The 14,230-nt window shown below is 39.1% G+C and overlaps 1 protein-coding gene across 1 annotated transcript in view; it reads right to left on the bottom strand.

Moving 5' to 3' along the window:
- The window catches only part of macf1a (microtubule actin crosslinking factor 1a), a 313,188-nt gene that overhangs the window by 117,960 nt on the left and 180,998 nt on the right, over positions 1–14,230 (bottom strand). Inside the window, exons 18-26 of the mRNA XM_074686117.1 lie at positions 12,793–12,954; positions 12,437–12,541; positions 11,900–11,995; positions 9,326–9,451; positions 6,265–6,417; positions 2,182–2,336; positions 1,928–2,054; positions 1,644–1,827; positions 1,319–1,482 (exon numbers count right to left, since the gene is read on the bottom strand). Coding sequence (XP_074542218.1) covers positions 1,319–1,482; positions 1,644–1,827; positions 1,928–2,054; positions 2,182–2,336; positions 6,265–6,417; positions 9,326–9,451; positions 11,900–11,995; positions 12,437–12,541; positions 12,793–12,954 — 1,272 coding nt within the window. The remainder of the gene's footprint in view (positions 1–1,318; positions 1,483–1,643; positions 1,828–1,927; positions 2,055–2,181; positions 2,337–6,264; positions 6,418–9,325; positions 9,452–11,899; positions 11,996–12,436; positions 12,542–12,792; positions 12,955–14,230) is intronic.

A 14,230-nucleotide genomic window follows, 5' to 3' on the forward strand; every position in this document is an offset into this window, starting at 1 on the left:
ACCGCAACTCGAGAATAAGGGGGAAGTGTGTGTGTTGTGGCGTTCTGTTGTCTGGGAGCTCTTTAGATTCAGTGTGATCTCTGATGAGGGCAGTAAAAAAGTGGAGGATAAAACCTCAACTGCGTGTTGCCAACTTAGAGACTTTGTCCCCACATTTAATAACTTTTCAGACCCCTCTAGCAAGTTTTTTTAAAGACTACAATTCTCGGGGCTTTTCTGGAGTTTCAAGAATCTGAGGGTTAAAGCGTGGTTTGATCTCCTTAATGGTCAGCCTGTGAGCCCCTCCTCTATCCAAAACACAGACGGACAGTCCTGCTCACTCACAGCAGTCTCCTCGCTGCAAAAAACTGAAATCATATCAAGTGTTTTTGTCTTGTTTTAAGTAATATTGTCTTATTACACTTGATGCCAGTCACATTCAAATGATCAGTTCAGAAAAATGTCTTGTTTTAAGTTATTTAAAGACAAAGGTCTGAAATTGCTTGTCTTAATACAAGTAACTTTTCTCTTTTTCCATTGGCAGATTTTTTTTCACGTGTTACAAGCAATTCACACCTCATTTTTGTCTTTAAATAACTTGAAACCAGACATTTTCTGGACTGGTCAGGTGAATGTGGCTCATATTGAGTCTGAAAAGACATTTTCTATTGAACATAAGACAAAATCACTTGTTAAGATTTTATTTTTTTGCAGTGCTCCTGCTGCTCCAGAGCAGACAATTGCATTTAAATCAATCATGCAAGTGTGTGTCTCATTATGGTCACTGCTGCCAGTCCCCAGCCCAGATAAAGGAGGAGGGTTGATATATAGACATTAAAAAAACAAGAATGGATGGAAGAAAGTTAATTTGTAGTTGTAAACATATTTACGATGTTGTGTTTGACCTGCTTTCTGTCTCTTCCACGTTATTTCTCTCTCCTACAGAATCCATGACAATTACATGCAAAAAGATTAATATGTAAATTAGACAGCAGCGTCATTTAGTGACTTTCCTTACTGAGGAGTTAACATGTTGAAACTAGCAATTTTTCACTCAGCTTTAATAATGTTTGAAATGGGAAACAGCCTCATTCTTTCAGGTTTTTCATGACCATACATGACAGAAATGATTAAAATTAAACTGTTAATAGTGGATTATTAGGGTATATGGTTATCTGGGGTGTTAAAAAAAACAACAATGTAACCAAACTGTGGTAAGAACCGAACTGTATTTTTTCTGAACCGTTCCATCCCTATTTTCTGACTTAATAAACTCCATATTAGTTTATTATAAAGTTGCTGAGTGCTTTTGTGGCCAGCAGGTGGAGCTCAAACTGACCTCTTGCTCTGCGATCTGGACGGCAGTTTCAGCACTGTCACCTGACAGTCGGCTAGGAGGAGTCTGGATCCCTCTCATCAGTCTCTGCTCGGCCTCGTTCAGACGTAGGGTGATGTTCTGGAGCTCCGACAGGTACGAGCGAGACACTGACTCATCCTTTTCCACTGGAGACAGAGTGAGACAGTGGAAAGAAAAGTTATTTAAGGCATGAACAGAAGCACTGGAGCAATTTATTGAGTTGTTGTTTATTGCTCAGGAAACAGATTGTCAGTCATGGAAACACAACTGTATGACATCCTCCTGAAGTTGTCAGAGCCTGTCTCACCTGTCTCCATGTTGAGCAGCAGGTCCTGGCAGTGCTGCTGAGCCGCCTGAACGTCCCTCTCCAGCTCACGCCTCTCGCTCGGCGTGAACAGAGAACTCTCTTTGCTGTCTGAGAGGAAGTCGCCCAGCTGGGACTCAAGGTGATCCATGACCTGCTGCCGCTCTGTCGGAGACTGACTGCGAACCTGGAGAAGGACACAGCAGAGGAATGTGAGCATGGCAGAGCAGAAGAGGACAGGAAGAGGTAAAGAAAAGGTTGTAGAGAAGAAGAGAAAAGAGTCTTACTGTGTCAAGGTTCCATCCAGCAACAGTTCGGATGTCTTTGAGCAGGTAGTGCCAGGAAACGACGCTCTTCATGTTCACGTGCAGCTGGTGCCATAAAGACATGACCTTCTGGTACAGCTGCTCTGCCCTAAAGCACAAAACACACAAACAAATGAGTTAAAGATGTAACAAAGAAAAATAAGTCAGTTTTCTGACTTTTACACCAATCGAAACTTTAAATGCTCTGTGTTTTGTGTTTCCAGTATGTTACCCACCTGCCAGCTGTGTCGATGGCCTCCTGGTTGGGAGGTGGGATGGTGAAACACACTGAGGGGACCATGGCCTCGTTTCCTGACGGGCTGATCACTTTCCACTTTGTCCTCTGAGAGTTATCCTCCAGCACGCACTCCTCTCCTCGGCTTATCGTGATCTGTGAGGAGGAAGGGAGGAGGTGCAGGATGGATGCAAGAACAGAACAGTAGGGAGGGAGAGATGGAGCACAAATGGAAGGGGAAACAGTGGACGTTGAGGATGGAGAGTGGAGAGAAAGAGAAGAAGAAGAAGAGGGTGAAATTAGGGAGGAAAGAAGAGAGAAGATGTAAACTGAAAGCAATGAACTCATAACGCAACACAAAATGCAAACATCCATGAGTTTTGTGATGTTAGCAGAAGCCCCAGAATGATATGACGTTAGAGGGCGCAACACGTGGGAACTGAAGCAGTTTGCACATCTACTCTGAAAGCAGCGAGTTTAAATAAACGCCTGAGCTTTCCAAAACTTTACCACACCCAGAGGAGAACAAAAAGCGGAGAAGAGTGAAATAATTCTGCTCTTAAATCAACATGAAGCTGAGCCATGACTGTGGGGAAAGGTTTAAAAGCTGCACATTAGAGGCTAATGCTAACCGCCTCACCCACCCACCTTCTCTCACCCTTCCCTGCACACACATCAACACATCAGTGACACAAAGCTAGGCACAAACAGTAGATACATGACACGTAAATTAAAGCTTTAAGCTTTGATTTTTAACAGTCTGACTGACTGACTGAATGAGCCACAGATGCATGGACCGTTGGAGATTCAGTTCAGTTCAGCTCGCTGGTTGCTACCTGCTCTTATCAACACCTCATTAAGTTCCTGTGACATTAATCTGTATTTATACAAAGGGGAGAATTGATGGTGATAAACAATGTTTTTATCTCGTCTATATTTATGTCTACATGCTAGCATTTATTTTTGACCTGTGTTTTAACTTATGCACTATCCCTGTCCTGTCCACACTGCAAAAAACTCAAATCTTATCAAGTGTTTTTGTCTTATTTTAATTAAATATTGTCTTATTATACTAGATATAAGCCACATTCAACTTATCAGTCCAGAAAAAATGTCTTGTTTCAAGTTGTTTAAAGATAAAAATGAGATTTGAATTGCTTCTAACAAGTAAAAAATATCTGCTAATGGAACAAGAAAATTTTGCAAGAAAATTAGCTTAAAATTAGAATAATGTCTTAATACAAGTAACTTTTCTCTCGTTCCATTGGCAATTTTTTTAACTTGTTACTAGTGATTCAGACCTCATTTTTGTCTTTAAATAACTTGAAAAAAGACAATTTTCTGGACTAGTCAGGTGAATGTGGCTCATATTAAAGATGCTATGAGGAAGATCTGTTTTGATTGCTCTCCCCCGCCACCTTGTGGTCCAGAGTCTCCGCACACTGTTGTAAATTACTTTTAGTGGATACAACATATGAAGGTAACATATTTATCAGTACAGTTACGTAGCACTACGGTTTGAAACGTGACATCAAGGAACACAGCTTTGCAGCAGCCGGCTACATGTTAGCCCAGTGCTCTGACGTATCTGTAGGCTAATGTGACAACAAGTTAACACTGTCAGTTTGTAAGTAGTTTAGTAGCTGTTTATAAATAGCGCAGCTGGCAGCCCAGTGCTCTAAGACATGTCTGTAATGTGCAACATTAGTGAATCCTGGTTATGTCCTGCTAGTCATCTACCAATCAGAACTAACGTAACCTCACACTTCATTTTACTGATAGACTCTCAAGTTTGAACAGACCACTGCAGAATAACTGCTGACTGTGGGTTGGAATCAACATTATCACAAACAGCTTAGCCCCTGTGTTATAGAGTGATACAGCCTGAGCTAAAGGCTAATTAGCCTTTAACTCAGGCTGTATCATTCTCCTGTTAATCTTTTTTCTGCTCTTCTGTCCTTTTTCTGTCTGACAGGCTCCTGTGTCCACCATCACTATTAAACTAATCACAGAAATCATTTTCAGCAGAGAAAAACACAGATATCCCTCCTCTCTACTAAAACTTTGTCTGCAGGTGTGATATTGTCAAAGAGACCTAGACGTGCTGTGGATCAATCTGGTCCTGGTTGACACAAACTGGAAGCTAAGAAGTAGCGTTTTAAAATAACCTGTAATATTGGTGCTGATAATATCATTTTCAATTGTGGATTATAATAGGGCATATATCTAGAAGGGATACTTTTTCAAGATCACTTTTTCAAGATTCTCAAACTCCTCACAGCTCCTTTAAGTCTAAAAAGACATTTTCTACTGAAAATTAGACAAGAACGCTTAAGAAGATTCCAGTTATTGGAAGTGTAGCTTTCTTCTGCTCTAACATCCTTTTACTTTTTGTCAGTCCAGCTCCAGCGCCCAACGTTACAACAAAATAAATCAAAGATTTTTTTTTCAGGAGAGAAAAACGACAGATCTTGCTTCACACTGTTGAACTTTTCTGGCCAGCGTAGTGTCATGAAAGAGACTTTTGATCTATGTGCTGTAAGTGTTTGCTGAGAAAAATCCAACCTGACCACAGATACTGAAAAAATAACATTTAGAAATCACTGCTCTTGACGCTGATAATCTCGTTTTAAATCACTGATTATGAACAGGCAACTATATAAGAGATTTGTTCAAGGTCATCTAGGTTTTAGGTCTAATGGAGGCTTGATTTGTCATAGCTTAAGGGCAGCTGAAGCCACACCCAGCTGATAGATGAAAGCATAAAATAATCCAGAAGCTTCTGGTGTTGTCAAGCTTGGAAAGAGAGGCCAAAGCTTCATATTTTATTCATAAACAACCATCAAAGAATCCTGTTTACTCTAGCTCTCATAAGAAACTCTCTAAAATGACATTTCTGACAAAGTGTAAAGCATGTGTTGTGTTCCTAAGTTTAAACCCCAAAATGAGGAGTATATTTAGTTTCTATCAAAGCTTAAAAAGCCTGAAATCATCCGATAAGAGAGGAGCAACCAGGGCAGTGCGGTGTGTGCAGTGTAAGAGGTGAGAGAGGGAGAATATAGGCAGCTATACCTGAACGTTTGTCTTGCCAGCCCAGCCGACAGACGAGAGGAAGGAGAGAAGATGAAGAGGAGGAGGAGGAGGAGGAAGAGGAGGGAGTGAACAGGGAGAGGCAAATAAAGGTACATGAGGGTATGGAGAGAAAGAAGGAGACACAGGAGAGTGAAGGAGAGAAAGATTACTTTTGAGGATATGAGAGAGTTGGTTTAAAGCGTCTTCCTTTTCACCTGGATACAACACCTTTCATAAAGTATGCTTCAGTGAACAAACTGACCCCGAGGACTCCAACACAGCCACTAAAAATAGCAGCAGAAGGAGCAGCGGTACGTTCACCCTGCTGGAGTGCTAGGTGCTGTTTTTTTTTCAGCTAGAGTCCGCAAAGGGGATGAGACAGATGTATAATTGATCAGCTTTAGATTCCCTGAGGACATCACTGCAGAGAGGGAGAGGCCGAGGGGGGCACTTCACTTTTCCTGTGCGTGTGTGTTGCTTATATATTAAAAGAGAGAAACATGCAAAGCTCAGTTAACTTCTCATATAACTTTTTTTTTAAATTCAAAGTGTCTTTTTTTATTTTGGGGCTTGAAAAACATCTTTTAAGCATCATATTTCACTTTTTCGTAATTGTCATTTAAATAAAGAGACAAACACTTGAGGTGTTCACTACAGCAGCCTGTTCATCATTTGGGACCACCTCAGAGTTTGTCTTGACACACTCATCAATCTAAAGACAAAAAACTGAATTAATCTCGCAGCACGGAGGAAACAGCCCAAAAAAAGTGACTGTGGGAAGGGCTTGGAGGAAAAGTGCAGGGCAGAGAGGAGACAGTTGGTGGTGAGGGTCAAAACAAGAGAGGTGAGGTATGTAGAGAGCTGGATCTGCATTTACACTCACAGATTGTCAGTGGTCGCACTTTGAAATCTAAGGTTGGAAAAGGAAGGCGGGCTAACTTCAACTAATCTCAAGGAGAAGACATGCACGACATGCATGTTTATGACGCTTTGTGCATGGTGGGTCTTGTACCTCTATCTGTCTGTAGTCACAGATGGCTTTGATAGGTGTCGTAGCTCCCACAGGGCTCTCCGCGCTGCGAGGGCGGAGCTGCACCACCGTCTTTGCTCGGCCCACCAGGCTCGCCACCGTGCTCTTGTACTCGATCAGCTGCTCCTTCTCCTCCTGCAGGACACAGATCAGAGGTCAGACACTGACAATAACATTTCATAGAGTCATAGCCTAGTTTTAGTCAATATACAAATAATCTCTGCCGTAAGTCCACATCATTTCTCTTTAAAGTCATTCATCTAGCAGGTCAGAGATTGTTTTTAGGGCTGTTTCAAGTGTTTAAATCTGCAGTGTGCCTCTCTCTTAAAACTTTCTCTAGTTTATTATCTTATTGTAGTAATTCAGCCTGGACTCTCCTTTCAATGTACAGCGGCTGTGCTGTCCCTGCTGAAATATAGAGAAAGTAAAGGTCACTACACAGATAAAAGAAGAGTTACAGAAGAGTGGTCTTTACTCCAAATCGAGGACAGAGAAAACACTCTTTCTGTGGACACTATGGCTCTATTTTTAATCCCCAGCTTCAAATAAAAGGGCCAAGGATGCAATACAATGACTGTGTTTCACTTTTACGATGGTCCTTGAATGCACTTGCAGTGGCAGGCACAATTTAATCTGTAATTTACCACTTGTTTTTAAATTATTATTGTAATCACTGTAATAAACCATTTATTTATGGTGACATGTGCTGCTGACCTCTTGCCAGGTCTCCCTTGCAAAAGAGATCTAGATCGCAATGGTTTTCTGTTTTTACAGTAAGATAAAAATAAAATAAAATCAACTTGGAGAGACAATCAAACTGTAGAGAGATGTGTTGTCATTAACAAGTTTTTTATCATCTGGGAATATCGGTATTGATAAGATTTTATTGTGTAATGCCCATGTCGATTCTGCCTATTGATACTATTCTTTGTTGATTCCCTTATCAATTCCTCCTGTCAAATTTCTTTGTACAAAAAGTAGCTTAACAGGGTTTTTTGTATAAATGACATCAAATTGAATTTTTAAGTGAATAAAAATGTAATAGGTGACTGGATCTGGATATTTCTGGGTGTAAATATACAGAAATAAGTTTAAAAAAAACTGCACGTCATGTGAGGTTAATGTACAGTTTTGTAATATATTATTATTATTATTATTATTATTATTATTATTATTATTATTATTATTGACTCAAGTAGGTTATCTAGTGTCTTGTAGTGATTTTAGCATTATTCAGAGTTGCTAGGAATCTTGCCATAGTTATGAAGCCAGCCATTAGCCTGCACATACATTTTCTTTCATTTGCCTGTGAATATTTTGACATTTGGAGATTTTAGTATTTTTTTTTTTACAGAGTAATTGTGATATGTCTCTGTGATGAAAGTTGAAATACTACTCTGAAGCCGAAGTTAAACCGACGTATGCTAAACGCTAGCATATGAATGCAGTTTCCAATACACGTTAGCATCAAGCTAGCGCTATTTCGTTTTTATCGTTTTTGCTAAATAAGGAGAGGTATACCATGTTGAATGTGTTGAATATGAATCTCATGTGATAGAGTAATGAATATTCTTTAGTGAGTTCAATTCTTGAGTAAAACTTCAAGCTTAAAATTCTGAATTTGAGTTTTCTTGGGAAACGTTAGCTAGCTGCTAAGCTAAGATAGCTGCGGTAGTTCAGTCGCGTGAGGTCCTGCAGCTCCGGTATAATGTAAATAATCGATGAGGGACTCGTTAAACACAAAGGATAAAGGTATCAATGGATTGAAACATTTCTTATTTTTTATTCTCAACAAATTTGGCTGTGTCTGTATGGACTTTTGAATTTCTGACTCAGCAGAATGCATTAGTGAAGCAGATCCTCATTAAACATTTAAAGCTGTGCTCCTCAACCTGACAGTTGGAAATACAGTAAATTTCCACCTTGACTCCAGCTGAGAGAAGCACCTAGGAGCCATTATAGAGAGACACTTTAAGAGTCAGAGGTACACAAAGAAGTTAAAGAAGAGCTGAGGACAAAGTGTGAGAAGGCCTGGGTGAATAACTTAATACATTACATCCCTGAAATGAATTTCACGCTGAGATGATGTTTGCTGCAGTCAGCAGCGACATAACAAGGGAAATGAGAAGCTTGAAATGAGCAAGGCGCGGATGCCAATTAAAACGTAGGTGCAGAATTAGAACATGATTATCACTACAAGAAGAATTAGATTATCAGTGAAGCATTTCCTCTCATTTACAATCCTGTATCAGTCTGCAGAGAAATGTGAAGTCAGACTAGGTGACGTTTTCATTAATAGCAAGTGCTTGTGAAATCTGACAGTAAACCAGAAATCAAATTAAAAATAAGGTAAACAAAACAAAAAAAGTACAATAAGGTGGTTTAAAAAGACCTCATCTCTGACAAAGAGAAGGTGAGAAAAGCTTATTTAATATTTCCTCATCAGTTTGAGTCAGATTCAAACAAAAAGCTCTGTCGTGTGTTCGTTTGTGTCCTTGAGAAGCAGACTGAGGTAAAAGCTTCTGGAGAACAGGGACATGGAAACTGTTAATTAGTTGGAAAACAAATAACACACGCATGAACAGGTGTGAGTATACACACTGTTTTGTAGTATGTTGTTTTAAACAGTGATGCTAACTGTGAAAAAGCAGCTTTGTGTGACTTGAGAACACACCTCTATTTTAAAAAGATACACTCGCTGCTCTGGCCTGTGGAGTGCAGCACACACCAACTCTGCCATCTGTTTGAAGTCAGAGGTGTGTGTGTTTGTGTAACTCTTTGTAAGAGTGTGTGTTAGAGTGTGTGTGAAAGGTATGTGCGAAGATGGCACACTCTCACAAATGTGCCACAGGGGGGGATGATTCAGCGAAGGCTTTCTCTAACAGATTACTTCACTCTGTCATGCGGCGTGCTGCAGCTGCTTCAGGCAGAGCACAACAATCAGGGTGACACTGGTATGTTAACACTTCGGCTCCTGTAGCTCCCCGCTCACTGCTCACTGCTGCTCAACAGAATATTCAGAGTAACGATGAGGGACAGATACCATCGAGTCCTGCAGCAGGTCTTCCAGCTTGCCCAGCCTGCTGTTCTTGTCACAGGTGTACTGTCTCTTGATGGTTTCTTGGAGCTGGCGTAGATACGACTCACAGTCCCGGGCGTCGCTTGTAAACTGACAAAGAGAGGAAGGAAATTAAAATGATTTCACAGAAACTTTAAGTGATATATTTCCTGTCAATCAGTTCGTATAAGTTCATGAGGAAGATGTTAAGATAGCTTGTTAAGAGAGCATCATGTGTTTGCCCATACAGACTTGACTATGAGCCCAGATCCACTATGTAAAAAGCATTCCCCTCCTTCCTGATTTCTTATATTCTTTAGTGATTTATTCAAAGTCTGGGCTAAATTCAAATTGAGATGCTGTGGCTTGACCTTGAATAGGCTGTCTTGCCTGAAAACACTCAAATGTTTCTGAATTAAAATAACTCTGACAGAAGAATGGGAGGAAATTCCCCCACAGTGATTTGCACATAGGCAGCTGAGTTGGATTATTTTTTTACCTTTAAAAATGAAATAACCCATATTTTAGGAATGAATGCAATCAGATCAATAACAAGCGTAGAACTCGACTTTAGCTTTTGTGTTTTATTCCTAGGTAACCTTCCAGCAGGGCTTAAAAAACAAGACAGATATTTACTACAAATATCACGAATGAGTAGTAAAAAATCCACAACAAGAAAGTGGCTGAAAGAATAACCCCTAACTCTCACTGAATGGATGAAATTGACCAAGAAATTCACTGTATGGAGCAACTAAGTTTCTTTTTAAGACAAGTGACTTGAAGAGGTGAATTGTATCGGAAAAATTGGAAAACCTTTATGAGAATGTAACAATATTGTTTTGTTTTGTTTTGTTTCAAGCCTTTCACTGTGGCAAACTACCATCTTCCTATCATGTAAATTTCTAGACTGATAAGACCTATGGGGATTCTTAAATCATTCTTGGACACTTAAGTACTAAAGATTTGCACCATTGCATAGCACAACTCCTACCATTCTGCTTTTTGTTTGTACTTCCATATGTGTTTTGCTTTTCTCACTTTAGCTATTTGAAGGTGTTCATGTGTGTATGCATTAGTTTGAGTTACGAACAAGTTCTGTTCCTACGACGCATCATTTACCGAAAAATTGCGTAAGTCGGATTTTTACCCTAAATACCCCCTAAATCTCGAAATAAATTTCCAAATACATGTATTTTACTTCATATTCATGGAAAAACATTACAGAAAGTAAACAGACATTTTAATTCAAATAAAATAAATATATAATGTAATAGACAATTTACACTATGACATGACTCGAGACAAAGTGGACAATGCTGATGACTGCGAAGCTGTATGTATATATTTTCGTTATTATCTGACTTCTCTTACTTTCTTCTTTTACAGTATGATATATCTTGTCGAAACAACCTTTAACTTACTCATGATGACCCTGACTGTCTAAGTTGTCTGTTGTATAAAAACAACGACAATAAAGTATATATATAAAAAATTAAAATTAAAATTAAATAACCTTTTAAAAATGCATTTTGTATTTACTTTGGTTATGTTTGTCTAAAATTAAAGTTTTTTTTCATGATGTGAAATTCTTTTTTATTCAATTCTTTTTTATAAAATTCATTTTAGTATGACAAATGCAATAGTATTTGTCTGCTGGTGCCTTAACGTCATAGACATGCAACCTATCTGATCTTAGTCTGTATCTGAATTATAACAGTTTGCAGAGCTTCCAGACTGTATGCTATCCATGTTTAATAGATTTAGATAATAGTTAATAGTGTTAGAGCAGCTCTCAGCTCAAGAAGAGGTTTATTTAAATAGCATTATCTCAGATACTCCATTCCTGGGTGACTGCAAGGTTTAGTTTATTTAAGTTTATTGGATTATTGTTACATGTACAGTCCCCTATAATCTACTATACAGTAAAAGAGGCAGCTTTAGCCTGTACGGCTAATTCCCAGCTGTAGTCCCCGGCCAGTTGTCAAAAAGGCACCCTAAAATGCAATGTGTGTTTTTTTTAACTATGAAATAACACTGTTTACATTTTATAAGTATCTGTTAATTTCATAATAAAGTACTTCTATTATTTCAGTGTGAAAGAGGAAAAAGGAGACTCACTGGCAGTTGCAGGCACCCAGGTAATCTCAATAGATTTGTACATGTATTAATTTTTTTTACATCTAAATAATTTTCTTTTTTTGGATTTCTATTAATCATATGCATATCATTTAGTGACTTTTATTCTGAAGACCCACAGTTTCTTCCTGATTTGTCAAGCAGCAGGACAACACAGACAATGTGGTGTTTACATGAACACAGTATGTCTGATTTTCACAGATGCTCCCTACGAAGCTGGGTTCCCTTTCCCTGCTCCAAGCTCATAGACACACACCTCTTGACTAATGTGTAAACTATAAGAAATCAAGAAGAGGGAAAATACTTTTTTTCACAGCACTGTATCCTACTGAATTTATGCTAAATAATTCTGGGGACAAAGGAGGAATTTTTTATTCATGTAGAAATAAACCAAAATGTTTCTGCAGCTGCTGGTTTCCTCACCTGGAAGTACGCAGTGTTGTCTTTGAGGTGCTGCTCCACACACACACACAGCTGCTTCACCCACTGCCACTGAGTCTGCAGGGCGGCGCTGTAGGCCTGACAACATGCAGAGATGGAGACAATGAGAAGAGGAAGAGCACTGTCACATTGAAGTCATGCTCAGGCCAAGCCACTAACAGTCGCTACCAGGCATTCACAGACGAGCTGATCTTCATCATTTGGAGGGAAATGTAAACACATGATGAGTAAAAACAACACATCCTATGTCAGTATTGTTGAACCAATAAACAAAGCTCTCATTCAGTGTTTCTGTTTGACTTCTGGAAGTTTCTCCACAGAGATCAGGAAAAGGTCGTAGTTCACCTTTTACCCTTTTGAATTTTGCAAACAAGCAAAATAACAAAATAAAGAGCGCACAGAACGATGCATCTTAACAAAAGCTTTTCGTCTGAGCTGTTCCCTCGAGTAAGTCATAGATGCACAAACCCAACGTCCTTAAAGGTTATTCCGTCAAACAGAGTTAAATCAAAGGATCACCTCTACGGTCTGTTTGGCGGGATGGTTCTCCTGACACAGACGATTGGCTGTTTCCTGGAGGGAGCGCATCACTTCTTGTTTTTCGTCCAGTTCTAGCCTCATTTCCTGTAAATAAATCAGGAAGAAAAAGAAGGATCATGGATCAAAAATAACGTTTGATGCAGGTAAAACAATTTCTTATTTAGAAATCTAAAGAAATGACAGACTTTGTGAGGACTTTGGGGACTTTCTTTTATGTAGGGATTTGTTTTTTCTTCACTTTCTCAGCGTTACTCCGGTGATTTGTGGCGGATTATTTGCTCTTCCTGATTAAATAAACCATCAGTGTTTTTTTTTTTTGTTCCTCGTGCACTCACGTCATATAATTCTCTCTTGGCGTTCATGTTGGGGTTGTTGTCGCTCCAGTCAAAGGCGATCTCCTCCTCCTCCCTCTCGTTGAGCCAGATCAGCTCCTCGGTGCAATGGGACACAAACGCATGCAAGCTCTCCAAGCTCCGCAGGCGCCATGACGAATGTTCCTATGGCAACCACACAAACAAACATCATCGTTATGCTGATCAGTGCTGCAGGGGGGACCAAAAAAAAAAGTCCTCTATTCTCTGGTCGTTTGCAGCATTTGTTCATTCTGATACACTTTCAGGGACAGAAGGAAGAAATATAAAGAAAGCAACTTTATTTTAATGAAAACCAACAGCAGGAAGTGAATTAAAGTTTATACTGAACAGTTTTAAGCTTAAACAAACACTCTGTGACCTTTGCTGTGGAACGCCAACTGCTGTCAAATCCTTGTGACTGGGGATGTCCGGATACAGATTTTTTGACTTCCGATCCAATCCAATTTTTTCAAGATACATTTTGCAGATACTGATATCTCTCTCTGATAAATCCCACACTCTACTGGGTGATTCTGTTGTAAATGACGAATAATATTTGTTGTATTAAAGTGAGCCCTGTTGGTACCTCCTCGAGGAATTCTCACTTTACTTTGTTGCAAGACACTGATTTCCTATCATTGCTTTTCAAAGAGAAGTAGTCCCACACAGCGGACATGTTTGCAATGTGGTTTGAGTTACAGCAGCCGTAAAGCGTGACGGTGCTGAAAACACATGAAAACTGGATCAGTCCCAATCATGAAACGAAATCTGATGCTATCCGATCCTCCATAAATAGTCATATTGGTAGCCGAAACCGATCAGTGTATCGGATCAGGACATTCCTTCTTGTGACTATTTCTAAAAATCTGCCTGCATAAATCTTTTTAAATCAATAAATTTGACGCTTTTGTCAACATGCTTGTATCTAAAGTAGCCTGTTTTGCATCAAGGTCCTATCACATCCTGTCAGGGCTCTTATCCTGGTAATCATATATTATACTACTTGTCTTTTTGATATATCTTAACTGCTTTATTTCCTTTTTTCAAAGTATTTCTTTTATTTATTCTACTCTGGTGTCTTTCTGCTGCATTTAAACATTTTGACAGATTTATCTACGGTAGCCCTGAAGTGCAAAACATGACATGGTAAAAACGAACAATAACAACAAAAAAAAAACAAAAAAGAAAAAAAAGAGAAAACTCAAACACAAAGGAGAAAATGTAAATTAAAAAGAGACAATGTAAAAAACAAAAGAAAAAAATGAGAAAGTGAAAACATAAGCACATAAGAGACAACTCAAACCTAAAAGAGAAGAGCGTTGCCTTTTCTATTTTGTGATTTGCTTAATTTGTGAACCAAATTTTCCCTTTAAATAAATAATTATAACATCTATTCCTCCTCAAAGACACAATCCCAGTC

This window comes from Halichoeres trimaculatus, unplaced genomic scaffold (genome assembly GCF_033239565.1).
Source record: "Halichoeres trimaculatus isolate MK-OKI-2021-1 unplaced genomic scaffold, fHalTri1.1 fHalTri1_scaffold_14, whole genome shotgun sequence".
In the NCBI taxonomy this organism is placed as follows: Eukaryota; Metazoa; Chordata; class Actinopteri; order Labriformes; family Labridae; genus Halichoeres; species Halichoeres trimaculatus.